Source organism: Hyaloscypha bicolor (assembly GCF_002865645.1).
Source record: "Hyaloscypha bicolor E unplaced genomic scaffold K444scaffold_183, whole genome shotgun sequence".
NCBI lineage: Eukaryota > Fungi > Ascomycota > Leotiomycetes > Helotiales > Hyaloscyphaceae > Hyaloscypha > Hyaloscypha bicolor.
The window spans coordinates 572044-598602 of record NW_020194685.1 but is presented as its reverse complement, the minus strand read 5'-3'; the positions used below and the strand labels follow the sequence as shown (position 1 = coordinate 598602).

At 48.0% G+C, this 26559-nt stretch overlaps 10 protein-coding genes across 10 annotated transcripts; 2 read left to right on the top strand and 8 right to left on the bottom strand.

Moving 5' to 3' along the window:
• Positions 1 to 774: 774 nt before the first annotated feature.
• Positions 775 to 1853, bottom strand: K444DRAFT_546503 (uncharacterized protein; the record flags this gene model as incomplete). The annotated part of the gene is made up of 3 exons (XM_024876227.1): positions 775 to 1325; positions 1382 to 1685; positions 1737 to 1853. The coding sequence occupies 3 exons, from the start codon at positions 1851 to 1853 to the stop codon at positions 775 to 777; spliced, it is 972 nt and encodes a 323-aa protein (XP_024727072.1).
• Positions 1854 to 3041: 1188 nt separating this feature from the next.
• Positions 3042 to 4106, bottom strand: K444DRAFT_637574 (phytanoyl-CoA dioxygenase; the record flags this gene model as incomplete). The annotated part of the gene is made up of 2 exons (XM_024884140.1): positions 3042 to 3987; positions 4039 to 4106. The coding sequence occupies 2 exons, from the start codon at positions 4104 to 4106 to the stop codon at positions 3042 to 3044; spliced, it is 1014 nt and encodes a 337-aa protein (XP_024727071.1).
• Positions 4107 to 5361: 1255 nt separating this feature from the next.
• On the bottom strand, positions 5362 to 7413 carry K444DRAFT_621530 (ArfGap-domain-containing protein). The gene is made up of 5 exons (XM_024881929.1): positions 7246 to 7413; positions 7046 to 7181; positions 6809 to 6992; positions 6023 to 6762; positions 5362 to 5974 (listed from the first exon to the last, which is right to left on the bottom strand). The coding sequence occupies exons 1-5, from the start codon at positions 7315 to 7317 to the stop codon at positions 5634 to 5636; spliced, it is 1473 nt and encodes a 490-aa protein (XP_024727070.1). The 5' UTR covers positions 7318 to 7413; the 3' UTR covers positions 5362 to 5633.
• Positions 7414 to 7549: 136 nt separating this feature from the next.
• Positions 7550 to 8574, top strand: K444DRAFT_621529 (TIM21-domain-containing protein). The gene is made up of 3 exons (XM_024881928.1): positions 7550 to 8080; positions 8130 to 8184; positions 8234 to 8574. The coding sequence occupies exons 1-3, from the start codon at positions 7590 to 7592 to the stop codon at positions 8423 to 8425; spliced, it is 738 nt and encodes a 245-aa protein (XP_024727069.1). The 5' UTR covers positions 7550 to 7589; the 3' UTR covers positions 8426 to 8574.
• A 2852-nt stretch (positions 8575 to 11426) lies between these two features.
• K444DRAFT_648170 (Bromodomain-containing protein) lies at positions 11427 to 12767 on the bottom strand (the record flags this gene model as incomplete). The annotated part of the gene is made up of 3 exons (XM_024885434.1): positions 11427 to 12160; positions 12207 to 12655; positions 12703 to 12767. 3 exons carry the CDS (start codon positions 12765 to 12767, stop codon positions 11427 to 11429), a joined length of 1248 nt encoding a protein of 415 aa, XP_024727068.1.
• A 5253-nt stretch (positions 12768 to 18020) lies between these two features.
• On the bottom strand, positions 18021 to 19068 carry K444DRAFT_637570 (uncharacterized protein; the record flags this gene model as incomplete). The annotated part of the gene is made up of 3 exons (XM_024884139.1): positions 18021 to 18202; positions 18241 to 18765; positions 18999 to 19068. 3 exons carry the CDS (start codon positions 19066 to 19068, stop codon positions 18021 to 18023), a joined length of 777 nt encoding a protein of 258 aa, XP_024727067.1.
• A 444-nt stretch (positions 19069 to 19512) lies between these two features.
• K444DRAFT_709649 (uncharacterized protein) lies at positions 19513 to 20734 on the bottom strand (the record flags this gene model as incomplete). The annotated part of the gene is made up of 1 exon (XM_024888206.1): positions 19513 to 20734. The coding sequence occupies one exon, from the start codon at positions 20732 to 20734 to the stop codon at positions 19595 to 19597; it is 1140 nt and encodes a 379-aa protein (XP_024727066.1). The 3' UTR covers positions 19513 to 19594.
• A 3290-nt stretch (positions 20735 to 24024) lies between these two features.
• K444DRAFT_260393 (uncharacterized protein) lies at positions 24025 to 24952 on the bottom strand (the record flags this gene model as incomplete). The annotated part of the gene is made up of 3 exons (XM_024871406.1): positions 24025 to 24087; positions 24140 to 24545; positions 24678 to 24952. Coding segments are annotated over 3 exons (704 nt in total), but the record flags the coding sequence as incomplete, so codon positions are not given.
• A 257-nt stretch (positions 24953 to 25209) lies between these two features.
• K444DRAFT_260391 (uncharacterized protein) lies at positions 25210 to 26074 on the bottom strand. Its single transcript, XM_024871405.1, has one exon. It carries the CDS (start codon positions 25832 to 25834, stop codon positions 25337 to 25339), a length of 498 nt encoding a protein of 165 aa, XP_024727064.1. The 5' UTR covers positions 25835 to 26074; the 3' UTR covers positions 25210 to 25336.
• Position 26075: 1 nt separating this feature from the next.
• On the top strand, positions 26076 to 26559 carry K444DRAFT_260390 (uncharacterized protein). The gene has a single exon (XM_024871404.1). The coding sequence runs from the start codon at positions 26165 to 26167 to the stop codon at positions 26495 to 26497; it is 333 nt and encodes a 110-aa protein (XP_024727063.1). The 5' UTR covers positions 26076 to 26164; the 3' UTR covers positions 26498 to 26559.

The window sequence follows — 26559 nt, the reverse complement described above, 5'->3', positions numbered from 1 at the left end:
TCTCACGATCTGCACCCGCTAACCACGCCACTTTTTTCTTTTCTTTTCTTTACCATGCACATACAGAGTGCGTCAAATGCGTCAAATGCGTCAATTGATACTACTCGGGGCGCCCGATGGCAATGGGTATCGACAACTGCATGTGGGGAAGGCAGCAAAAGTCTGGGCCATGGTCGTTGTGAAGCTTGAATGGCGAGTGCTGCCGAAACTCAGCTGTGCAGGGATGCGGATCAGATAAGGTTAAGCTTGATTGAATCGTTGATGAGCTACGAAGCTGACGAATGAGAGTGAACAATTGAGGAGTTTGGGGTACTCAAATGACTCGCATACACATTGCCTCTGATTTTCTTCATCTCTTGTGGGATAACCTTGGGAGAAATCAATGCTGTGTCTCACCCGTATCTTTGCGTAAATTGTCAGAGAATCTCCAGTTCAGTCCACCCTTTACAGAAGATTATAAAACTATATCGACGGAACCAAAGCGAGGAGAAGCCCAATGTCAAAGACACAAAGAGAACCCAATTTTTTTAAACGAAATTCCATGCTTGAAGGTATTGTACAAATTTGAAATTATGTAGGGTATCGAGATCTAACTGCAATGCTCTGATGCCCAAGAGAATGTCTGCCGATTTCGCCCGAGAACTCAAAAGTCCCACCTATCGCCGATATTCAAGGAAGGTATGCATATCCATCATCATGTCATCTGTCTGTCGTCTTATAGCCTTCACCGATTTTATTCTCCAGACTTAATCCAGTCTTCCCCACGCTCCTGACCTAAACACCACTCCTCCTCAGCGCAGCCTCATCACTCCTCCGGCTTCGTCCCCATCCCCGTCCGGACGACTTCTCAGTATACTCACGCCCTTTATTCCTCTTCCCCACACAAAACTCCGCAACCCACGCCAACATCGCCAAGAACATAACCGCAACCGCGACCCACGTCAAAACCAAGTATTTGTTTCCCTTATACGCATACGCACCAATCTCATTCCCGTACTTGTTAATCAGCTTTGTGGCTTTCGACTGGACGACGGTGACGATGATTGATGCAATGAGCAGCGCGAGGAAGCTTATCGTTGCGAGGCCCCAGTTGCCGAATGAGATCAGGTGGGATCCGTGCAGGAAGCAGGCTACGAGCGATGCGAGGATGGCACATCCTGCTGCCGCGATGCCGATGGCGTAGAGGACGAAAGTAGCATCGAGTGCGGTGTTCAAGGCGTTGAGGCCGTCTTGGATCTCGGATGGCCAATTGATATCGGACAAGTTTATGTGTAGAGGGCCGATTTCGAGTTCTTGGTTTAGTTGCTTGGAGATGTCGAAATGGTCTGTTCAAGAAGCTGTTAGTTTAAGGTCTTGGGGAAATAAGGTAAGGATTTCTTACACATTGCCGTTTGGTTTGAGCAAGTGGTCACGTTCTCATGCGCACCCTTCTGCGTGGCATTTGGAGCGTATGTCCCTTCGCAGAGATCCATCAAGTGAAGGCTGTACCATTGCTTGATGCCGATTTCTTTTGCCAACTTATCTGCAACATCGCCAATTATACTGTTCAGGTCGCCTTCAATTGTGCTTGAGATGTTGTGCGCGATACTGCTGAAGAATGAACCGATCGAAGTCGCAGTCGGTGAAGGTCCAGATGAGGTCGTTGCTGTTGGAATGAGGTTATGTCCAAGAGTAGAGGTGTTGAGCTGGAGTAGAAATGTCAGTCTTGCTTGAGCTTTGAGGAGATGATATCATACAGTCACAATGGCATAATCCTCCATGAAGCCAGGCTTGTGGCCCGCAAATAGACAAAGCATGGAGAGCACGAAGGCCACAACGGCACAGGCCAGGGGGAAGAGGGCTGTTAGACGCATGGCGACTGGTGATTAGAGTACTGCTTGATGAGGAGTGGTGCTATGTGTTGGGTATGTCCATGAGCAAGAGTGGTTGGGAGGAGATGAGCTTTAATCTGCTTCGCAGTCACAGCGAGCCAGTGAATATGAATAGCAATAAGAGACAGACCATGGTGTCTTGCAACGACATCATACAAACGCGCGACAGAAAAAACCGACAGGCAGTGAACCACATTCCAGGATACCTGCCCTGATTGTCCTTCACTTACCCTGCCACGTTCTCACCATCGCCGGCCCAACCACTGGGTAGGATTGACTCAGCCACGGACAGTTCGTCCAATCTGGATAGATTTGCTGGATGTGAAGATCTTGGAGTCTCTCTTCAAGGGTCTGGATACGTCATGTTCGAGGTGTTGTTGGCATTGGGCCGCCGGTCAAAAAAGCAGGCTTCGCCAAGCGAGAAACGAAGCGTCAGAGAAGCGCCCGATTCAGGGGTCCAGCGAAGCGACAGCCACTGGACTGGCGGTCGACGAAAGACCCTGAAACTTTGTTTTGAAGATGGCCTTACGGATTTTCTGAACGGTGGCATGACCACGAATTGTTTGGCGCCTTGTGAGGGCGCTTGCATAGCCTGAATTGACGCTCAAAAGCTAGCATGGTGGAGGCCTGTGGTTAGTCTTGTCAATGTCATCTCTCCTCAACGCATCTGAGCAAAATTCGAATCTCAGGAAGTGTGAAATCATCAGAAATACCCCACCAGCCCCAAAGCTTATGTTGGAATATTTAAGATCGAGATTTTGGGATTCTGAAGTCCTTTCTCTGCTGGATCAGCGCACCTATTGACAGGCCCATTGACAGGTTGACCACCTTCTGTTCTAGGTGGACTGCTAGGATAGATCTCACTATCGAAAGGCAACGGATAGGCTTCCAAGCTTGGAAAGCTGCATCTTGAGAACGGTTCCGTATCCGGCTGAATAACGAAAGCAGTTCATACTTGGCACATCCCACTTTTGGAGTTCTGCGTCTCGAATCACCACCGTGCTTCCCAAATCCCCTGAAGTTGCAGATGGCATTGAGCTTCAAGACAGAGAGAGATTGAAGAAGATATATTTTCGAATTGGGTGTAATGACCGGCTATCTACCCCACTATATCACGCTGAAGATGCCTCTCCCGTCCCCAATACTTCGTGCTGACCTTTCACGACTCATTCAATACCTCTTCACACCAGCCAACTTCAACAACTTATCCGTCATCTCTGGCTTCTCAAGCGGTTCATCCCTATCCCTTGGATCCCTGGTTCCATCCTCCAAGAACGTTTTCACCTCCCTGATCCGAATATTGTCATGCGGCCAATGCGTCGTGCCACCCCACTGCCCAAAGATCTCCGTCTTCTTCTTCAGTGTCTCTTCACTCGCAAGTCTCGCAGGCGTGTACGCAGCATAGATCGCAGTTCGAATCTGAGTACTTTTCTCACCCGGCACACTGCCGTAATGGATCGTGCGGCTGTCCCACAGAATCAGATCACCGACCTCCGCGCAGACCTTCTCAGGTTGGATACCGCGTGCTGTGAACCACGAAAGTTGAGATTGGTCGAAGACAAACCGGTCGATGCGTTCCCAAGTGCTCTTGTCTGTTTGTGTGTCGAGGAACTCGTCCATCAGTTTGTGAGATCCGGGATAGACGAGCAAGCCTCCGTCTTCTGGGCCAGAAGGGCTCAGGGCGATGATCCCTTGGATGCAGTGCAAACCTCTCCGGAAAGGACTTTGATCGACGTGTTCCCATGCTCCCAATTTCTCGACATCCTTTCGGTTGGGGAATGTGATGTTCAAGCTGTCAAAACTGGCGAGTAGTTCTTCCGTACCCCAGATTTTGGCGAATGTGTCTAGGACCCCGGGCTCTTGTCTGGCATCCCACATGAACTTCTCGTGGAGCATGCAGTAACCGTTGAATGTGTTGATCTTGCTTTGAACTGGTAGGTTCTCTTTGATCCAGGTCTCGGGTCTGTTGAAGTCTAGCTCTGTACCGAAGGACTTCAGCCACTCATAGGCTTTCTCTTGATACTTGGCGGCTCGGTACTGAGGTATGGCGTTCTTGACAACGGCGAATCCTTTTTCTCGCAGATCATATTCCCAGCCGGTGCATTTTTCTTGGGTCCTAATCTCAGCTGTCAGCAAAACAATATCTTCCCATAAACTGGGAGCTTACAAAAACTTGGTTGGCAAAGGTGCCTCAAGCACGCTTGTTTCCTCGGGAAGAAGAGCTGATGGAGCCATATTTATAATCAAACAAGAGGGTCAACAGGAAGTCCTGTTAAAACAGTGCAAGATGAATTATATGTATTGAATTACAACAGCTAGACGTTATCTTGACAACTCTGCTGTTCTTAGTCGTCAGCAAACGAAAGATTTGAAGAGGGAGGAACGGGTTGAGGGGTTCAGTTACCTATTGTCGATCGGAGAGTGCATGGATGACCGACCCCCACTTCACAGTCCATTATCCCATCTTTGGCCACGTCGTGAAATGTACCACGCATCTCGTTGGCTTGGAAGGCATTCCGGTCCCCACAAATATACGAGAAGAGAGCCGAAGTTTAACCGTCCGCTCACACTCAGAACGACACTTCTCATCAGTTATTGGCCCTTTGTTGAGACTTGCCCTTTCCGTATTCTATTCTTCTGCAGCATTCGTACCAGACTGGTTTGCCACGCTGTCTGGCATCTAACCATGAGCTGTGGCGATACCTCCTCCAAAGCGCAACGGTTTCTTTCCCGCCTCCCCTTTCCCCGGCCTGTGGTCCACGTGGAAAGTTGTGCATATTATCTCATCAACGGCTCTGTCATTTTCATTGCATGCTTTTGCGAAGCACAAATGATAACCCTCGTCGAAAGGTCTCAACTCGAGACACGGCATCCAGAGCCACTAAGTCCACGGCGTGCTTAGTACTGCGACGCCCGCTATTAGCAAACACGACCAGTCAACCATCAAGGGAGGTTGTCAAGAGCTTGGAGACTTCAAAGACTGCTGCCACTAATTATTTGTTATCATCAACGTCCCCGATTCTGAGGCGAAACCTCATCCGAAGGTCAGCAGACTCTGGACCCCTGTCATCCCATCTCACCCCTTTTCATTGTCAGACAAGGAGTTGCTGTCAAGCCAAAGGGGTATTACAAGCGTTGGATTCTCCAACCACAGCAATGCGTTGCCGGTGTGAAGCTTACCACGAGGTACATGTGGCGCTCTGACGCCGTATCACAGTATTGTATCAGAACATCTCACTCCCAGAGATGTGTTGATCGGATTGTGTAGAACTTTGCTGCGGCATGGAAAGAGTGTTGCCCACAGCGTATATCCTTATATAGAATGACACGAGGATGCCCATGCTTCGCGCACTGCTCAAAAAGCTCGGGGAAAAAGGATGGTTCAACAAACTGTCAAGACTGGTAAGCCCTTTTTCGGTTTGAATGAAGAATAGGTTCAGGTTCTTAATCTCACTCGAGAAATTAGGAGATGGCAAGACAATAAAGAGGGGGTCAGTCCACTGTACGAACCACGTTTGGTACAACACATGACGAACACTTTAGTAGATTAATGGTTATTGACCAGAAGCACCGCAATCTATGCCGCAAGTTAGACGGCAAAAAACACAAATATCACCCGCCTTCGTGCCGTCAATGCTGCAACACTTATGCGGCATTCTCCACTTGCATGCACCTTCCATACAATCTGGAATAGCAATCTTTCTCCATACGCCGAGCTCTCCTTGTTACATTCGTATTCGCCTCCCTCACCAGGTTTAGCAACTAACCGTTCAGGTAACTTCTGATTGCACCCTGCAATTTGGTCGCTCCCTCTCCGAGGACTTGCGTCAAGTTCTCCAAGTCATCGCCAGCGGTGTTGCCAAACTTGCGCACGAAGTCCTTTGCAGCGCTTTCCAAGTCTCCATATTCCTCACCACCATCTTCTTCTTCAGGACGACCAAAGTATGCGTTTGAGGAGATGGAGGTTGCGCCTTCGAATCCTTGTAGTCGTTGCTTCGCTTCGGATTGCGCGTTTGGATCGAAAGCCCCCTTTCCGAAAAATTCGTCTGACGAGATGCCCTTTTGAGCGCCGAATTTTTGACGAGCGTATTTTTCGTCGTCATCTGAGGTTATATTAACATAACTCAATTTCTTAAGACGCCCAAGCTTACCTTCTTGAGTGGCCTTGATGGGCCCAACGGATCCAAATCCACCCATTTTCTTTTGAGCAGCAGCCGGCTTGTTGCCTCCGACTTGACCAAAACCCAAACGCCCCATTCCCATGCCCAATCGCTCGAGCTCACTGTTTGTACGCTCTCTCCTTTGAGCTGTGCCGTAACCTGCTCTTCCCGGACTGACTGGAGTTGGTGATGCAATCTTCGGCAGATCCGCCGATTTTGTAGCAGTGGTGCTCTTCTTCGTAGCGGCTTCTTCGGCTTCTGGATCATAGCCCAATTTCTCAATTCTCTCAGCCTCTTCCTTGGCCTTTTTCTCTGCAGCATCAAAATCGATCACGTCGCCTGTAACCTTCTTTGCACCCAACTTTGTCTTCTTGGCTCCCAGTACATTGGCTTTCCGAGGCCCTGTTCCAGCTGCGGTGCCTTTGCGCAGTGCGGCTGATGATGTGATCCGGCTTGCTGCAGGCGCTGCCCCTTCGACATTCACAAGAGGGGAAGATGTTCGCGCAATGCCATTTCCGTTGCCGTTTGCATTACCAGCATTGAGAAAAGGGGAAGGTGTTCGTCCAACAACAGGCGGTGTGGCAGTTCGAGAAACAGGGGGTGTAGGTCGCTTGATGGATGGTTTATCCCATGAGGAGAAGAAATCATCGTCGGGTTCGCCAGCCGGTGTAGATGTGCCATCCGTTGGCCCATTGCTCATGACGTCTGTAATTACTACTTCATCGGGATATCTGTTCTTCAATTAGCATGCCTCCCAATGATGTCCTAATGCCTTACTCGATGGCATCTTTCGTAGATCTTCGCTTCAGCTCCTCTTTGTACTTTGTGGCTGCATTCGACGTATATTTTGTCGTTGGGTCTTTGCTGTTCAAAGCTGCGGTTCCGCCATTTGACTGGAAGAACTTCGTGGCAGACTCGTTGCCACCCACTTTCATAATCCGCAACTGATCCCATTGCCACTCTACCATCAAGATCAGATACATATTCTTCGAACAGTATTGTAGGGCAACATACGGTCAAGATTCGTGGATCGCACAAACGAGATATGTACACCCAAGTTTCGGTGATTTGAAGAACAGTCCAGGCAAAGATAGATTCCAAAAGGCACTGATGTCCAGGTGGGGTTCTTCTGCCCGCAATCGAAGCATATCTAGAGTGCAAACAACCGTTAGTGACTTCACTCTCAGGGCAAAACTGACATGTGGCATGCTGACCCGGTTCGCTGGCTTCGTCCTCAGCTTCTCGAATATTTTCTGTGACTGGGATTTCGAGGCCAGCGCAGCCATCTTTGCGGTTCTTCGTGTGACTGAAGAGTTAGATTGTCTTCGTTGCAAGACGTGGAGTGAGGTGCAAGAATAAAGTTTCTCCTTTTTGCGACGTTCAGACGGACTTTATGTCGAGGGAAGCGGGCCAGATTGGGATTGGGATTTAGTTTCATGCCGCTTTACTAAAGCGGACTAGTTCACTTCCCCACATCAAGCGTGAAGCTTCTCTTGAAAACATCAACAGCTTCGTCTTCAACACAATAGAAAGCCGAAGAGCAATATCTATTGTTAACATGAATTCCCTCGTACGGCCTCTGTCTATTCTGAAATGTCCGCCCAGTCTTCGCCCCATCCTGGCAGCACGATTGTATGCTACTGAAACTGGCTTGGGAACATCGAATGCTTCTTTACGACGAAGAAGGAAGGCCGTCACACCGTTCAATGACGATGGCAGAGTTCCATGGGGAGATTTGACGGGAAAGGAGAAAGCCGCGAGAGCTACACAGCAAACCTTCAATTTCAGCTTCATCGTACTCGGTGCAATCCTGACAGTGAGTGCTAGAGAAAACAATGGCTTGGTCATGGCTGATACTGTGCAGGGAGGGGTTGCATATTTTATGTACACCGAAGTATTTTCCCTCGACAGTAAAACGAGCCATTTCAACAGAGCGTTCGATCAAGTGAGGAAGGATTCACGTTGTACGGAGCTGCTGGGGAACAGCAAGAAGATCACTGCATATGGAGAACCAACTTGGAACAAATGGAGAAGAGCAAGACCAATCGCGTAAGAGAAATCCAACTCTAAACTGGATAATTGCCTAATCATCTTTCAGGTCGACCATTCGGAAGGATCAGTACGGCACTGAGCATCTGATCATGCACTTCAACGTAAGCGCTCTCTAGCTGCAAGCTTCGGCCAAAAACTGACTATCTGCAGGTGGAAGGGCCTTTAGGTAAGGGAGTGGTAAATATGCATATGATGAAGAAACCATCCGACAGCGAGTTTGTCTACAAGTATCTGGCACTGGATGTCAGGGGCCATCAAAGGATATATCTGGAAAACGCGGATGCCACCCCGGACAGCCCAGCGAAAAATAAGACGAAGTTCTTTGGGGTTTCTTGGAGATGATATGTGGCAAGTAGAAAATATTCCATGTTTTAGAAATCGCAGATCTCCCAAAGCAATTTGGTACAAGGGCGTCCGTATGGTCTCGATGCCCCCCTCCACAACGTACATGACTTGGGAGAAGTTTCTACACTACGCCCAACTCCCTTGAGCAACCAATTTCCATGAAGAGTTCTCATGGGTCACTTTCCCCTTTTGCTTCTCTTTAATTAGCTGATATAATTGGACCTGATAATATGTGATCAACACCGGAGTAAACGAGTGTCACTACTCGTTCAAGTATGCTCTGTCAACCAATCTCAGTCGTATTTGAAAGGTTATTCAAGTTCAGCCCCTCAGCGTAGTAAGTCCTACCAGTATTACATATAAATGTGCCGGATAGCTCTCGTTGTATATAGGTTTCATCTTCAATACCCCTTTCTCCGTGATTTGTCTCCCTAGCCTGACATCCCCAACACCCCTTCGAACTCTTCAATATATATCAGAGCAAGTAACATGCACAAGAAATGACGATTCCGTAAACGAGTGCCGTGGGTATTGAGTAGTGCACATATGCGTGCACTGTCGCGACAATCAGATTCCAAAACGGGCAAGGGAGATCACCACTGCATTCCGATTCCCTTACCCAATGTCATAATTCTCATGATAATAGACCGACAATGTCATATCTACCTCTTGTTAGATATGTCAAATACCAAAGAGCGTTGGAGATACTTGCTTTTGTCATTTTGCTGGCTGTTCAAGTTAGGATCGGAACCAGCTTGGAGGCCGAACGTTCGTCGTTGCTGAAGAGATAGCAATATCTGTAGCTTGAAGTCAAGTGTTTGAATAAATTGGGTCTTGAAATGATTTGCGAACCTGGTTCTGTGGGGTTTCTCCGCCCACGATGTGCTCATACGTACTGGCCAATGTGGTTCCTAAATACCAGTCGATTTTAGGACTCACTACCAACGCTGCTCCTATCTCCCGCTTCCTAACCTGCAAAATTGAATGCAAGTGAAAGCATCTTCAAGGCATGGTTCTACTTTTTTGGGTGGAAACTTGGAGATGATTCTCCCAAAGAGGCCCGTGAGCTTGGCGGCAATGTCTGGAGCACTGAACGGTAGCTTCTGGGCAACCCGAAACATATCATCGCATAAATGATGGCATATGAGCCAATGGTACTGATGTATCTGCACAGCTGCCCCTTTTCATCTATACACACATGAAAGACCGGTTAAGTTTGACATTAAAGTGGAATGTGCCACTTTGAAAATTCTCGCTGACAGACTTGATGCGAATTGGGAATATTATACGCTTTTAGAAGGACTGATAATTGTCGACAGAAATTCCTGGGACCCCGGTGCTCTTTGCCTGCCATCCTGAATTTGGCAAGGTCATTCGGGAGGCAATGAAGACATCTTCCGAATGGTGGAAAGCCAAATGCAGGATTATCAACCCTCATGAAATACGGCCATGACAATTCCAAACCCATGGAGGCTTCCAAACAGCCGTAAATCAAGTTCTCTGGTTTACATCAACTTCTTCTCGCTGGCATGGGGACACATGAGAGAACACATTCTCTGAACTTGAACATGTTGTTGTTTCACAACAACTGAATGAGTGCTGAACTTGATGCCGCATATTGAACCACGATTTCATAGACTCAGGACAAGAAGAACAGGCACTTTAGAGAGTGAAAGATTTTGGACTGAAATGAAGTGCAAGAGGCGTTTTCGGATACTCAGCGGATGTTCATTTTAAGACGAGAATTTTTGAGCGGTCTACGGATTAGACAAATGTGAAACGAAGAGCATACCCGAGATGTTACAGTTTCTCCGATAATCATTAGTGCCGTCAATTGGATATACCGGCAAACCAAGGTTCAAGGTTGTTTGTTTCGGTTGTCCAGAACATGCTATTGAGTCCAGCGTTGGTGTCTTCCTCCACTCAAGTCCAAGATCACATCTCGACGGACATTAAGATGTTCGTCGCTGCTTCTTTTCAGGAAAACTTCGGTGACCTACATCCTCAGGATCCGGTAGGCAATAGACATAGCCTTGTATCAATGATTGTTTCACAAGCTGACAGTATTTTCATTTGAGCAAAGCCCGTTGTTGCCGAACGTATTGTAGCTATTCAAAGTAACAGCGGCTATGTGGAGCTGAACCTCCTTCCTCTAGGATGGTGCAGATGTCAAAGCCAAAATTCGGATGGTTACTCCGTGGTTAAAGTGCAAATTTTTTTTTTTGCCAGAAGCTGTGGACCTGCTCAAAGCGCACGCATCATCAAAACCTATCCCACCGACTTTGATTGAGCGTGCTGACAGACCCCTTCTCACAGGTGGAGCAGAAGAGACCGAACCCGAGAGTCCATCTTCGGGCTCCGCCCTGAAATTATGAGATGATACGGATCAGAGCTGGACCCGGCGATTTTGGGCGATACGCTGGGTTTTTTTATTAGCCTCCAATGAAAGGGGTAAGAAGAGGAGGAGGAGGAACTAATGATACGTGGGATATTGAATTTCACAGAGTGAACACAGCTATTAGCCTTCAGGTCAATTCATAGGGGATTATACCAAGCAGGACTGACTGCAGCAGAGTGATGTGGTTCAGGTGGGAGACTTTGCTTCTGGTTTTGATCGTCCCCGACGCGAATTGAAACCACGAAAGGATATCACAAGTAGATAATGAAAACCTTTCAAGCAGATAAGTTGGAAGTAGGAGAGCTCGAGAGGCTAATGATGGAAATTTTTGTTTTCATACTTTCACATAGGAATAATAACATCGAAGCCAGAAATTCTGAAATGTACTCTCAAGTACGAATTATTCATGACCTATCATACAGTCATTGCAATGCAAGTCATAATGTGCTAGTTACCATCCGAAGAAGAAACAAATGCAGGCCGAGGCAAAGCTCATATTAAGACGCCTTATGTCAACCAAACGCCAAGCTGTGATGTTACAAAAGAAGACGAAACCAGCCATGCGCCTTAAATGAAGACCGTGAGTGCAAGCCTGTCAGGTTATTCAATGACCTCAGTCTTGATCGTCGGCGTGGACCACTTATGTCTCGCGCCCCATTGGGTGTTGAAGTAGTTCTCGAAGTCAACACAGTTCTTGAAGATCGGATCATCCTGAGTCCAATACTCGTAGCAGTTCTGGAATATCTGACGAATATCAGCTTCGAACTCTGCCGCCGTAGCATACTCGTTTCTGTTCATCTTTCCCTGGATGGTGCGAAGGTCCATGGGACGCTTGACGACATCGAAGTAGTTGGGGACGTTATCGACGGTAGGATCAACGGGGTTCTTGAAGGGTCCGACGAGGCGAGTCCAGAAGCCGGGGCCCTTGAACATACGCTGGATGAGATCGCGGCAGAACTCCATCTCCTTCTCCGGGCTGAGGGGAACGGCTTCGGCAGCGACCTGAGCGGAAACGCGGCGGTTGTTACTAGCACGGCGGTTGGGTTCAGATTTGCGAGCGGCCTTCTTGACAGGTGGCTTGATCTCAACTGGTTCATCGCCGAAAGGAACAGTAGTGGCAGGAGTGGCGACTTCGGACTTACGGCTGCGCTTTGTTGCGGGACGTGGTTGCTCAATGTCAATCTCGGCGGGATTGAATTGGAGTTGATGCTTCTGAGCTTGGGGTGTGTAGGCAGGTGTGGCTGGGAGATCACTCATGACAATAACGAGTTCACTCAGAATCTCTTGAGGAAGGGACTTGGCAAACGCGTTGCGGATCTCAGGAGAGGCGCGCACTTCCCAGGTCAGCAGGGCTCATCATTGTGGAGTGAGTATACACACTGTGCTCAGCAGCCCAACCAATGAGCATTCTACGCAACCCACTACCTTCCTCGGTCTCCTGCCAAGCTTGGATGAGAAGTGGCGTGCCAGGAATATGAGAGGTGAGTTGACGGCGTTCAGCCATGACATCAAGAACAGCGACGCGCAAGGGAGCCATTCTCAAACGGGTCGCCAGCTTCCAAACACCCATAAGAAGAGGGTAATCCGGGATATCCTTTCCACCTGTCTTATCGTAGACCGCACCAGTAAAAATGAAGTTCTGGAAGCATCCGAATGTAGCAGTATCGGTGTCCGGAAGCTTAACGAGAAGCTCAACTTGATTCTGTTGACCCGGCTTCGAGAACTCGTCGCGGTAGTAAGGAGATTGGGCACAAAGGAGATCCTTCTGGATACCAAAGGGAATCTCTTCGGGTCCTACGAGGATGATGACGAAGATCGGATGAGGGTCACTGTGGATGAGTTAATGAGTGTGATCAACCAGCAATTGGAGACGTACTGCCAGGAGATTCCAGTAGAAGCCTGGCCAGCCTCAGCAGTGAGATCAACGTCTTGATAAGCCATGATGCTGTTCTTTGATATTCCTTGTGTTGGAGGGTAGGTGCGTCGGATCGATGAGGGTGGAAGATCGTGTTGAAAGAAATTTTTTAGACGCGGCTCAGCTTGAGCTCAATTGATCTAAAGAGCCTGGCTGCCCACTGCCGATGACCAGAAAGAAATTCTTCAATTAATGTAGTAACCTAGTTATGATCGTCTGCGCAAAGTTAACGGATACACGAAGGTAAAGTTGAATGAACGGCCCGTTGCAGAGCAACAGTATATGTGAGTTTGTGCTCAGACAGCGCTCTTTATGAGCCATTGACTTGCCAATCTCATCACTGTAGAGCTGAATTATGAGAGCGCAATCAATATAGCTTGAGAGTACTGAAGCTGCGGCATGAGAGCCTGTTGTGTGCTCATGAGCGCCGAGCTTTCTCACTCAGCGGGGTGGTATGAGTGGTGCCATTGACAATGAATGGGGACTCCTCAGAGAAGGGTTCGAGTGAGTACCATACCTGCTCAAGTATCGGTCGCTCTCAACCGCTGTTTTCTAGTCATTGTTGAATATGAGTTTCAAGGCGCGGGTGATGAGATTGAAGGTCATCCCAGCCATTTCGCGGAAGGTGTGAAGCTCCCAAATTACGTTGACCGGGACCACTCCTCCATGCAAATTTCGGTAAATTTCGGTGAGCCTCAGGCATGTGTTACCCCCTTTTGCAAATCCTGCTTTGTTGACTTTGAATTCTATGACATTTTACTATACCACTGTGCAAGGTCATCCATTATCCTATAGGGCTTTATGTTATGGGGTTTGACACGAAAAGAAACATTTCATATCTCAACGACCGATTTGGACGAGTAGTTCCCCCCTTGCTTTCGTCGCCGCCGGCAATGAGAATTCAAAAGCTTTCGGATCGGACTTATCTCTAACCTTCAGATTTTTAGATTACAAAAGACACTAATCTATACTACAGTCATTATGTTACAGTTTTTGGGCTTATTCACATGTGTTTACTTCCATTTCTGCAAGCGTTCACGGACATTTTTGTTGACCTCTGCTACATTATGTTGAAGGAGGATCTTTCTAGAAAAGGTTTTGGATTTTCACGAGAATACTACATCTGCTATATGTCTTCACCCGAAAGACGTTCCTCGTACAGAAAAATAATCACTCCTACAAGATTTACATATGTTGGGTTCTCATTTCGTTCTATATCAATTTTAGAGACCATCGTATGATCGTATTTTGCTTTGAATTGACGTTGCTCACCCTGACCATCAATTAACTCCCTCTTGGTGTCTCTGCCTTCAATACTTGGAGATTTTTGTGCTTTCTTAATCACCTCGGACTCTAATTTTGACTCTTTCGACTCTTCTTGAGGTTGGGAATGAACACCGCCGCAGAAGTGGATGCCTCTCTAAATGTGCTAAGAGATGGCGACACTGGAGCAGCATAGCCAGGTTTAGTTTGGGCAACGTCCAAGAGACGCCATAGCTCCTTCAAACAGTTAGTTGGCGGGCCAGGAGGACAGACGGAGTAAGTGCGGATTGCATGTTGACGCAGTACTCGCGACGGTAAACCATGGCTGAGACCGAGGGAGAATCGAGTGTCACGGCCTATGGGCATCTCTTGACGATACTTGCACCCATCTGGGTGAAAGCACACGTGCCTTCATGGATCCACTTGTCGCAGAATATCTTCTCCCGATGATAACGGTGGAGAAATTGAGGGTGTGGAGGAGGCGAAGGGTGGTGAGGTTGGTGAGTAATCGGCGTAACTGGACTAACCTTAGTCGGGTGACTATATTTACACCCCATTTGGGTTAAAGCGCAAGTGTCTTCGTGAATCCACTTTTCGCAAAAGACCTTTTCACAGCGCGGCATTTCTCTTGGTGGTTTTGCCCTTCTCAGTCTTGGGTGCGGCACCGACTTGGGAAACATCGTTGTCCTTGTTGATGGGTCAGTCATGCGCTTTGCTTATACTGCAAGAATGGACCCTAGCATATTTTGAATCTTCACGTAAGGTTACGAAAAGGGAGAAAAGAGTTGGGGTGGGATTTGGCAAGGGTGGAGCTGCACACTCAAGACACTCTTGACTCCAACAGCTCGTTCCAAATCACCCAATCTAACATATCTCAACCCTCAAACGATATGACAATCCCCTAATAGAGGCTGGGGAACTTTGGCTCGCCATCTCAATTGCCCCACTTTCTGCCATCTTCCCTCCCTTTTTCGTATGCTTAGTAGCAGGTACCTCGACAGGAATATCCTCCTCGCTGCCATCCAACGACAGCTCAAGCTCCCCCTTCTCCTTGTCAACTTCCTGTCTCAAGTAGACCGAATATGTAATTACCGTTGATTATGTATAGTAGAAATAATTGAGGGATCTAACTACTTCTTATATGTGGCGGGAGATATGGCTTGGGAGCTGTTGCATGGCACGTGGGCCTCCCTACCCCCTGAGTGAGGTGCCCCCTTCATGCCGAACTCACGTGATTCAGGGGCTTAGCTCCTGGGCACGTTTCAACCTGTATTAGCTCTCCGGAGCACCCAATTTATGCTCCTCAGAGAGCGCATTCTGCACTTGCAACAAAAGCAATGGAATGAAGTTTGCTTTCCACCACCACTACGAGTCATAGTGTAGATAGCGGAAGTAGTTGCTATTAAAGTGGTTGTTTTCCCATGTAGCTACCTTCGAGGTAGTAGTCTTAAATAGCAAGGTGACTTCCGGTGCAGTCTTCGATGTAGTGTTCAAGGTAGTGTTCTTCCGGGTTGAAGAAGATTGACGTTGTGGTCCCATTGACCTGGTACCGATCGTTGATAACGCTCGTACAAAAGGAACGCCCGAAGCATTCTATCATACGAGGACATACCGATGAAGTATTACCTTGGGAACACGGGACACACGCTTGACCCTTGATCTAGACAAGGGAACATTCTAAGAAAAGAAATTGGAACTCACGACGCCAGTGGACCAGTGTACGACCGTGGTATCGACCGTTTGGATTTGCCAATTTCCCGCGATTGTCTCAATAGATATCTCCCCATGTTGTCAACAGAGTGTAGGAACAAGGTGGTGCATGCCTTAGCCTCCGCTCTGACATCTTATTCATAATCTTCATCTGTTTCAGCCGACCATAGTCGGCTGGGAGCCGCTGTATCGGGTTCTCGGACCAACCGAATAATGAGATATCTTGCTTAGCCGAAGAAGTTCTAGCACCAGAGTCCGCTCGCTATTTGATGTCCGAGTGTCACTGATAGGAGTATCCCGTGATCTTGGTGTTGAGGTCATCAAGATGTTGCTCTGTGGCGGTTCGATTGCCCTTCTTGTTCGGAAAAAATCGACTAGGGTGTCGCTAGTGGACTGCCTCGAAGTCGATCTTAAGCTCATTGTCCCTCCTCACTTCTACTACAGTGTCCCAATTTATTATCACCCACCGCACATCAATGCATCCAATATCACTCGTACACAATTCTTAGAAGCCATCCACGAAGTCTCAGGCAAGGGTTCCGGTATGGATGTGGATGTTGACTGCCTCCGCATACCCACCATACCTGATAATTGCGAATAAAACCATCATGCAAAGAGGATACACAGTGATGAATCTGGTACTTGCTGATTCAGAACTTGGAGTGAAAGAGCTTTGATTGACAGGACAGCAATGGGTCGAGGAGAATGGTGAATGCTTGGAGAACTTTCCTGCAGAAGGTTGAAAGGAGGTTGGTTGGGACTTCAGCAGGAACGGCGTATCAGAACTGAGGAGTTAACTGTGAGGGACAATTCGAGATATCCAGACATATCTATATCTGGTGCTGTTGCAAAATATTGTCCGTCCTCGAAGTACGTGGCAAGAACTCCATGAACCTCTGTCAGTACTTTTGAAGCCCTCCTTTCATGGTGTCCTCGTCGATTCAGAGCATCCTCAGCCTCACTTCAGCTCTGGCCTCTCATAGGATGGGGTGCGGTGCCTCGAAAGGGTTCCCCGTTTTCTTATATAGTTTGCTAAAGTACTCCGAGCTTGGCTGACTTGCTCGCGAAGGATCTCGGGATCTTCAATTCGTGTCAAATGCTGATTGACCCCAACCTTGATCGGGTCTTGTTCAATGCCCCTGAAGCTCTTGGCGTTAGTACGGCGTTAACGCTATTGGTGGAGTGCTCACTGTCGCGTCGAGCATACTCCTTGAGTTCGGACATCTTCGCGTTGCTACGTGTTCCTGGAAGAGCTGATGACTGCCTTCGTCTTGGCGCCCATGGGTGCTGGGGTGCCTTTGCTGGGATTGCCTTTGACTTTTGGTCTGACAAAACTGGGTGGTTAATGAGCTTTCTTGCTAGGTAGAAGTAAATTTAGTAGCTTGCAAACATCAACCCGAGCTTACCACTGCCAGCACCGCTACAGCTTTGCTTCCGGATATCTTACTTAGGACGTAATTGACGTTGACCAAGCAAGCCGCTGGTTGTCAATCTAGATATTGTTGCTGTGGATTTTGTTGCGTGCAGTTGCGAGTGGTGGGTGAAGATTCGAGAAGGAGCGTCCTGTATCGGAGAGGTCGGAGACGAACTTGGGATGCGTGAAGTGATATTACGCAAAGCGATAGTACGAGCATCCATGCAGCAGGTGAGCATGCACATATTATTGACACGGGTGATCGTAAGGTTCAAAAGTTGGAACTTTGCCTTTGGGTCGTCTTTCTGGAATCTATGAAGACCAAGTTTTTCGCTGGTAGTGAAATGGGCCTTAAGTGTGAGCACTGCTGGTTGGAAGGCGACGAGCTTCCAGATCTAATCCTTCATTTCCTGAGGGAGCTTCGAGAATAATGTGAAGGTAATTGTACTTAGTCGAGGAGAAGGTGGCTGTGGAACAGGGGGGCGGATGGGAGCTTGTGGTCTAGGAGTGGTCGTTTTGCTTTCGGTGCCATTGTTTCCTACTCCAGACTTTGTTAGTCTGAAATGGTTAAAACCCCCCATGCAACATGTGGACGAAAAGGAAGGAGTACCTACAGATGATAGCAGGGCCCGCGGGGGAAAGTCTTGGTGCAATCTCGGCAAATTCGTATTCTTCCCTACTGCCTGTGACCTTCAGCGAATGGACTGAGCTGACGGAGGAAGTAAGTAGTCTAGTACTTAGGAGCGAGGCTTATTGCATGACAACTGGGTTGTGTAGAGGAAGATAGGAATTTGAGGAACAGCGGAAACGGTTACGCGAGGTGTTTGAGTTTCAAGAAGATTGATTTGTGGACAGCTTGAGGATGAACTGTCTATTGACCAGCCGTCATAATTTAGGTCGCGGAAGGTATAGCTACCCGGGAGGTCGATTTCTGCAATAACTTAACATCCTTGAACATGAACCTAAGTATTTGCTGCCAGTTGTGGTCGTTAGCACCCCAGCGGTAGGCAGGATGATCTCCAGCAGGATCGGTACACCAGACGTCTTCTACTGGAACCACAAGAGTTTTGAGTCCTTGACCGCGATAAGTATAGGATCTTCTTTTCTGTTACCATAGGGCCTATTACCGAACTCAAACGAGAACAGAATGTTTGTGAAGTTTTCGCGGATTTTTGTGTCATCGGGATTGTATCTGATGCCAGCCAGCTGAGAGTATGCTGTGGGAGTGGACTGGGGTAAAGCTTGGTGCCCAATGTAACGAGATTCCTTGCACGCCATCACCATTCCGAATCGGTTATCTACAACAGCAGAGGTGACGAATGAGATATCTTTATACCCGTCGCAACCGTGGTTCTCACTACCTTTAGTAGTATTACAGCTCTTGATTTGGACGGAAACAGCGATTACTTTGGGGTATGGCATTGCGAGTTTCCAGATCATATCGCGCACCTTTTTCGGTAGGAAAGGAAAGCATTCGAATCCATCACCAGAGATCTCTGTAGTGATACCATCGGATTTTCGGAGTTTCAACTTGGACTTGGTAAGAATAGGGGTTGGTTCAGGGATTTGCAAGGAGTGCTGGCTGGCAGCTTGGCATTTTCTCCTCGGTGAAGGAAGACATTTTTGCGGCGCTGGACCTGAGCCTGAGAAGTCAGCTTGACTATTGTTGCCGTTCAGAGTAAAATGATAATAAGGCAGGTACGGGATAGCAGAAGGGGGCGGAACGGAGGTGGAGCAAGATCTGTTTTGGAGAAGCGAGTACTGCAGACTGTGTCAGAGAACTGGATTAGAGCTTCGCTCCTTGGACGAGTAACACAAAAAAGGATCAATTAGTTCTCCCGAAGATGAGAATTCAGAGTAGGATACGTACGAGATGAGTGGGAGCAGAAGCTTAGAACTAGGTACACGGTGGCTTCTGGAGGAACCAGCGCTGAGATCATGTTAGCGACCTGGAGGAAGAACTTTGATGTTGAACAGCAAAATCGCGCAACAGAGGGCTAGTTTCCATGAAATTGGAGCTTACATAACGAGCCTTTTATCTCGATGAAAGTTTCTTGAGCTCAAGGCATTTGGGCGTAGTGGTTCTGGTTGTCCGGAAGCGGGTGGGGTTGGAGTTGGAGTTGGTCGAGAAAGTTCGGGAAAAGGATTTTATCATTTGTGCGAACTACGAGAGCACGTGTGGTAGCCCAGTTCAAACTTCCTCCGCGTTTTTTTGATGACTTCTATAGCTATAGTTATTTTGTATCCATAGGCAAAAAATGGCTTTTGTAAAGCACTAGAGTGCGTATTAATTCAGATTCTGTGATGTTATTTAATACGTAGCAGCGCGGAATAGCTCAAGTCACAGTTGGTCATTTATTTCAGAGATTTTTATCATTGCTAGTCTACAGATACTCTACAGTACATGGCAGTATAGAGCCTTCGTGAATCCGAATAGCTGGAAGTGAGGCCGAAAGGGAAACCACATCACTTTGAGCCGATCCGAAGACTGAATTTATCGAGACGTTTGCTGATATCAGCGCTTTCATGGAACTTGAGTTGAGGACGCTTTCGATATTTGGGACTCGAAGGGTCGAAGCAGCAATCTTCCTTCAAAACATCGACGACCTCCACCTCAAAAAAGTTGTTCAGCTTCTTCTCGAACAAGTCGACATCGAACCAGCAGTCTTCTCCATACTTCACGCGTCTTGGTTGAGCAGAATCTGTACTGCTATCGACGTCCTTCTGATCAGTAGCTCTGTGGGTTCCCGCATTCTTGTGTTCATCTTCTGCCTGTACGGCGTCTTGTTTCTCCCAGTAACGAAGGTCCTGGTCTTCGAAACTCCATGGTGATTCGAGGATGTCCCAAGCAACCACCGTGTCCACATCCTTAAACATCTTTCGGAGGACCCCAACCCATCTCCACGCACTGAACCACTCCCACCGGCACTCAGGATGCTGATTCCAGAAACGCGACTCGTGCACCACGAGTGTCGTAATTCCGGAACCAATGCATGAATCCTTACAAAACCAATCTTCTCCTGTATAGTTTTCTTTGTTAAAGTCAACAGTCATGAGAAGGCCGTGAAAATTGTGGATATAGATGGCCGTGATGGCTGGGTCGAAGCGGATTCGAGGCTCGCAAGACACTGTGGCGAGAGATCTTGGTAGAAGGCTGCAACTGACATGACGTGCCTCCTTGCAACACTCGGTGATGGAAAAGTCGGCAAACTCCTCCCAAGCACTGTATGTGAAGGATGGCAAGGACTTCTTGCTGCTGTCTCCACCTTCTATATCAGAATCATCTTGCTCTGATTTTCCATCCTGCTCTGATTGAACATCAAACACGCCAGTATCATACAAGCTAAGGCATCGGCGCCAACCATGAATCGAGACTTTGAGAACATCCGGTCTCGGCGTTCCCAATTTCCAAATCATATTTCTGACTGCTATGGGTAGGAAGGGGAAGAATTCGAATTTGCTCCGAGTCTGGTCGTTCGAGGGATCGAGAAGAGAATGTGCTTGCTCTCTGAGTTCTTTTAAGGGAACATTTGATGTTGGAGATGGGTAGGGCTGAGCTGCCTGGGCAGCGGCTCTCATCGACTCGCAAGCTTTTGTCATGGACATCTTGGCCAGGTAGTTCTCTAACGGAGGTATTAGGCTTCATTGATGGTTAGAATATTCAGAACAAAACACTCACTGGAAGTGGTATTGACGTGGGCTGGGGGAGCCTTCAGGCAAATAATATCTTTGAGGATCGCTGGGCGAGGATCAAAAGCTGGAATCGCGATTCTGGTCAGCAGACTCGAAGAAGACTGACTTGATTGCCTATCAGGAAACATACTCAACAACTGCTGCTAGTAGCGCGAGGCCCCTTTCACACTTGAAATTGCTGTCGAGTCCGAGGGTGGTCGGGGGGTTAGGAGGAGAGATTAAAAACTCGGGCAGGAGACCGAATTTCGCTTTCTTAGCTCCGTAAGCTAGCGGGGGCGCCCTCAGCTTCAAAATCTGACTGAAAATTCTCTAGACACAATGCAAACCTGTCTTCAAGAATTTGAATCCTCTCCTTTTCGATGCTTCGTAAAACTCTGTCATGCTGGTCGAACCCCTGAATCAGCCCCTGAATGTAAACAAAGTCGCCTATTCTCGATACGAGGTTTACCCGGCGCACTGGGTGGCCCGCCCATCCGTCGCTGCCCTTCCTCCTGTTAACCGAAGTGAACCATGAAAGTCCGAGGAAGGGGCAAACCTTTGCCTATCTAACGCAGACTTGCGTGATCTGCTCGACTCTCTATTCACGTCGGGCAGAAGACACCAGAATCGCCCTGGCACATCGCCGCAGCTGCGTCGCACCTAGGTGGCCGATTGGAGGTCCAAGAAATTTCTTGGGCCAGCAGATGATTTATGAAGGCTACTGGTACAGTTCTCGACAAAGCAGTAAACCTTCTGCTCTAGTTGATGTTTGCTTTGTGCTGAGAGAAGGATTAGGTCCACAGCTATCTACGAAGATTGCGGCATAAAGTGACGGGATTACAGGGCATTTACGTTCGCATAGGGGTGTTAGCGGACTCCAGGGTGTGGCTTAAGGTACTGCGCCTGCTATAAGCCTTGTAACTCTAGGCCTGAACCCCTAAAACAAGGGCTGTGAGACATTTCCAAGGTGGTGGAAAATCTTCAAGGGTTAAGGTATTGCTGGCGGAGCAACCGTAGTGCTCGGGCGCTGTGAGAGAGCTATTATAGGACCCTTTAGCGAGTCTGCCCCTGTAAGTACAGGGGATATGCCTTCTAAAGGTGTGGTACCCCTTGTTTATAGTTTATAGCGTGCTTATAGGAGAGTAGCCTGGAAATATAGGGGACTTTAGTGGGTGAGTGTAGTAGAAAGTGGCCTGAACGTGGACTTGCGGTACAAATGCCCTGTAATCCCGTCACTTTATGCCGCAATCTTCGTACGATATTCTTCCACTGATCTCGCAAATTCTTCCCAATCCCCAGATATCTCATGGAAGGAGAAATCTATGGAAGTACACTTCGCAACAATACCCCCAGGCTTTAAACTGCCAAACTTCTTGGCACTCTCGAAGGCCCAAATACGTCGAGGCCTACTATTATTTTACCACTTGCCCAAGGGAAATGTTGGGGATAGAGGAGAAAGCCCCCTCCATGAAAGAATCGATGAGAGCATATGGCAGCACGTCTCGAATATACGAATGGTGAGTTCGGAAACGCTAAATTCCCTTGCAAAGTAATATTGATTAAAGGCCACATCAGGCTGACGATTGATCTGGCTTTTTACTAGACGCAACTGTTTTGTGAAATCAATTTCAGCCAATTTGAAGTACTCTGTCTACGAGCCCGCGGTAGCATCGTCAGCTACAACTCCCTATGATACAACACATTCTCTAGATGCTCTGCGCTGCTTTGTATTGTATGCAAATAGTGCAATTGATTCAACGGTCGAGTTCGAGGTTCAATACCACCACAGCTCTCGTCATGACGAACACACCTGCAAGTCCACTATTTCCCCGAACGAGTTCTTGTGCAGCAACTCTTCTAAGCTCTGAATTGTCATAGATTGGAGTATAGGGAGGTAAGTGCCAATCTCCATTTCACCCGCCTTTTCCTATCTGGTGCAACCCCTGCAATGGATAAGCGCCTCTTTGCTAACTTCGCGATGTAATTTTCAGTGTATGCTCGCTCTCCTTCACTACTATCAACCGCAAAAATCATCGGGCACGGGCACCATACCAAACTGCAAAGATAGCCGACAGTGCTGATCTCAAGGTCGCGTGGACCGTTTCTACCTGCTCCTTCTCCTTTGGAAGCTTCCGGCTGAGTGACCGATCTACACAAATGACGGTCGCCACACCTGCGAGAAAGCTCTGTGGTACAAGGAGGTGTTGAGAAAGGAGGAAGAGCGCCGACAAATGCATCAGCGACAAGAGCAAATGTAAGGAACCGGCCACTCATGTTGCCGGGTTCCGTACCTGAACACACGAACATCGAGGCTACAGCTGAATTTCCTCCTGATGGTCCCTTGAGATGTGGGTACTTCTGCCTGTTAGGAAAAGATATGTGAGCACCGGTGATACACAACCCCACTTGGCGCAAACAAAATTTTCACGCCAATTGTTGCTGTCATACATCGAAATGTCTTCCCATTTAGCTTTGGCTCTCCTTATGAGGGGTTTGCAGTCAAAAGGCTACTTACAACAGCACCGATCTAAGAATTTCAAAATCTGTCCCGAGAGGTGTGTAACAGCATGTAAGATGGATGGTAGCCGTAGTACATACACTTCGCCCTGTGAGAAGTTCGGTCTCATTCTCAAGTCACTGATACACTTCAAACTCCTCCCTGTAGTTTGGATATTGACCTCAATTGACCCTCTGTTGCAGCTCGGTATTCTCTATCTTCTCGCAAGTCTTATTAGATATACAGAGGCACGAAGAAAGGCCAGTCTGAATTCTCCGGGCACTACAAACTCAATACGTACTCTGCAATCTTTTCCTTCCTGAAAGAGGCTCTGTGGGTGAGAAGGAAAAGTAACACCAACGCCTTGCTTAGGAGTGCCACCACTCCTTCTCACCTGCAGAGATTCTTTCCAACATTTTGACCGCGTGCAGGTCCTCGTTTACAAAAATGTACTGTCCGTTGTGCATTTGCCAACCTGCCTTAATGACAATCCCGCTTTCCTGTACAGAAAGAACATCCGCAGCGTCAAGATCGACGGACGACAATATATCACGCGAGGAGCAAATATGATTCAAGGCTGAGATGCAAATGCTGAAAACCTTGCTTGGCTTTTGTTTTGACAAATAAATGAGCAGCCCCACTCTCTACTCGCGCAAGTAAACAACTTTTGTGATTTCTCTCTACGGGACCTGAACCATACACAATACATAAAGAGGGATAGTAGTGAGGGAGATCCGTGACCAAACACCCGCCAACCATCAACTGCATCATTGGTTCTTGGTACCATTCGCTATTTAAACATTAGTAAGTACAATCGTAGTCTTGCAAATATTCTGACTTACCGTACTCGTATTTGCACCGATTCTGGTACTCGTCGTACCTACAGTTCGCACAACATCCGTTCATAAAACCCCTCAAGACCACGCATCCATCAAAGGGGCCGTTTCCCTTCTGGCAATGCTCACATCGCCGGTTACCAAAGCGCTCTAGCCCAACGACAAACAGCAAACCTCCCTCCTTATAGGATGGTCGGTTGCTGCTATCTTCGAGTCCGGCTGCACTCTTTCCCTTCCTCAATTTAATCTCACGCTTGAAGTGCGTGGGGACCAATGACGCGAGGTGCTTCGTTTGCTCACGGCTTTTCGGATTATCATTGGCCCATTTGACAAGGCGAGGGACGATCTCTTCCTTAGATACATAAGTTCCAGCCGGGTAGACACCACCCAAAGCAAACGGATGGGCTGAGTACTAAAAGTTTCGTGTATCAGCCGGATTCAAAATGAGAACTTCATTACTTCACACTCCGTTGGCATGATAACGATGCAGTAAATTTCTACATGTCCCCAGAAGAGAGGGCCCAAAATAATAATAGGTACATACAGGACCTTGATGATCAGAATCGGAGGCACCCCAAAAAATACTCTGTTCTTTGATCGGCTCAGACATTTTGAGGAATATTGGCTTTGATGAGGTAGGAGGCGATTGGATTGCTTGACTTTGAGAGGGTCTCGGAAGTAGGCTCGTGACTCGTTCTTTGGTCTTAATAGTAGCGTGTAGTACAATAGGCTTATTATTGCTTTTCTTTTTAGGTATGGGAATGAGGTTTGTAGTTTCAAAGTTCCCAAAAAAGAGTAAACGAATAAAAGTGGTTGCCGCGGCGGCAGTAGAGTGCACCAGCCGCAACACCAAGCCGCACACTTGCTGACTTCGCTTTGGTTCCGCAAAGAGAGGAGGTGTTCTAAAGATTACCCTCTGTTCATCAATCTCCTGAGGTGTCACTTAGCCCTCCAATGAAGCCTACACAAAGACTCACAAGATCGGTGTCAGCTGCTGTTGCATACCTGGACAAAGTAAACAACTTGTCTACCCGGCCGCTGGCAAAAAAGATCAACCTACCCAGAACAGGAGGTAGCACGACTGTAAACAAAGCTAGGTTCTGGAATATCTCAAAGAGTCAAGGCATTGGAGAAGCTTGGAACAAGCGCAGTTTCCCTCCAAGCACAACTGGACCGACACCAGGCGCGTCAACCAGCGGCTTGTCAACCAGAATCGAAGTCACAGCTACCATGGCTGTTTTCCGGGCCGAGGTTATGAGCTTTAGTATGGAGACACAGGCCCCCGATGCCAAAGTCTTGAGAAGAGGAGGCATAGGAGGCATTCTTTCTTCCACCGACTGGAACGTCTCGTTTGGTCCAGTCCGGGATTCCGTATGTAGAGAACCAGCCGCTCCCGAAAGAACCTACCAAAGGGCCCGCCACTAGCCACTTCTCCTTGACCCTGAAGAGATTGAACTCCGGTACTATGCTCGTCAAAGAGGTACTCAATCTGCTGGGTGTACCGATATCCATGGTACTTCTCTCGTCAGGGAGCCTGCATTTGTGTTCCATTCTTCTGCAAAGCAGCAACAGGAAACGAATAATACCACGAGCAGCGCTGCAGAACGATCCACATTCTGCCCAAGATCTTTCTTCACAGCTGACCAAGTCACCGAGGCACTCATATACCACGAGGGTTTCTCCGTGGGCATTCTCTCTCATGATATGCAAATTAGGGCCGTCGACAAGCCAAAGACTCAAGAATCTCAATGATTCATTGTACGTCTTTTACCACACCACCCGACCCACGAGCAGCTACAACTTCCTCCCCATTCTATCGGACCACTCCAGGCCAGGATCATTCTTCGCCTTGCCAATCGGAACTGAATGATCAAAGTTGCCTTTTCGTTCAATGGCGTTGCAGGAACATTTCTCAAAGTGTTCGTGTGACAAGAGGGATCCGGAACAATGCGGAATTGGACAAGAGACTGTGAAGATTGAATCTACGGAAGTACCCCGAAGGCAAGAGACTTAGAACAAAGGCTGCGGCCCATGCGGAATATGGACCAAAACCCTCTCCACCCAGTATCAATTCGCCTATGGAGGCCACCACGTCTCCACCATCCTACCCCTCCCTATTTCCAGACCCACCCCTTTAAGCGCTCGACTCTCTTGGTATTTCTTGATTCAGACCGATGTTCTCTTGCCACCTGTAGTACCGCCCTCCTCAGCTTCAGCGCTATCATGCTTCTTCTCAGAATACTTGCGTGTTTGAGTCTTTCCGGGCACCCTCGAAGCAGTCATAACAGGATGGCAAGAGAACATCGGTCTGAATCAAGAAATACCAAGAGAGTCGAGCGCTTAAAGGGGTGGGTCTGGAAATAGGGAGGGGTAGGATGGTGGAGACGTGGTGGCCTCCATAGGCGAATTGATAATGGGTGGAGATG

Bases quoted from the DNA above. Each gene is read 5' to 3' on its own strand.
- K444DRAFT_621529 (XM_024881928.1), top strand. From the start codon at position 7,590: ATGAATTCCCTCGTACGGCCTCTGTCTATTCTGAAATGTCCGCCCAGT. The intron at 8,081-8,129 runs GTAAGAGAAATC...ATCATCTTTCAG, and splicing joins AGAAGAGCAAGACCAATCGC to GTCGACCATTCGGAAGGATC. The intron at 8,185-8,233 runs GTAAGCGCTCTC...GACTATCTGCAG, and splicing joins ATCTGATCATGCACTTCAAC to GTGGAAGGGCCTTTAGGTAA.
- K444DRAFT_260391 (XM_024871405.1), bottom strand. From the start codon at position 25,834: ATGAGAGAGAATGCCCACGGAGAAACCCTCGTGGTATATGAGTGCCTC.
- K444DRAFT_260390 (XM_024871404.1), top strand. From the start codon at position 26,165: ATGCGGAATATGGACCAAAACCCTCTCCACCCAGTATCAATTCGCCTA.
- K444DRAFT_621530 (XM_024881929.1), bottom strand. From the start codon at position 7,317: ATGGCTGCGCTGGCCTCGAAATCCCAGTCACAGAAAATATTCGAGAAG. The intron at 7,182-7,245 runs GTCAGCATGCCA...TTTGCACTCTAG, and splicing joins GGACGAAGCCAGCGAACCGG to ATATGCTTCGATTGCGGGCA. The intron at 6,763-6,808 runs GTAAGGCATTAG...ATTGAAGAACAG, and splicing joins TCTACGAAAGATGCCATCGA to ATATCCCGATGAAGTAGTAA.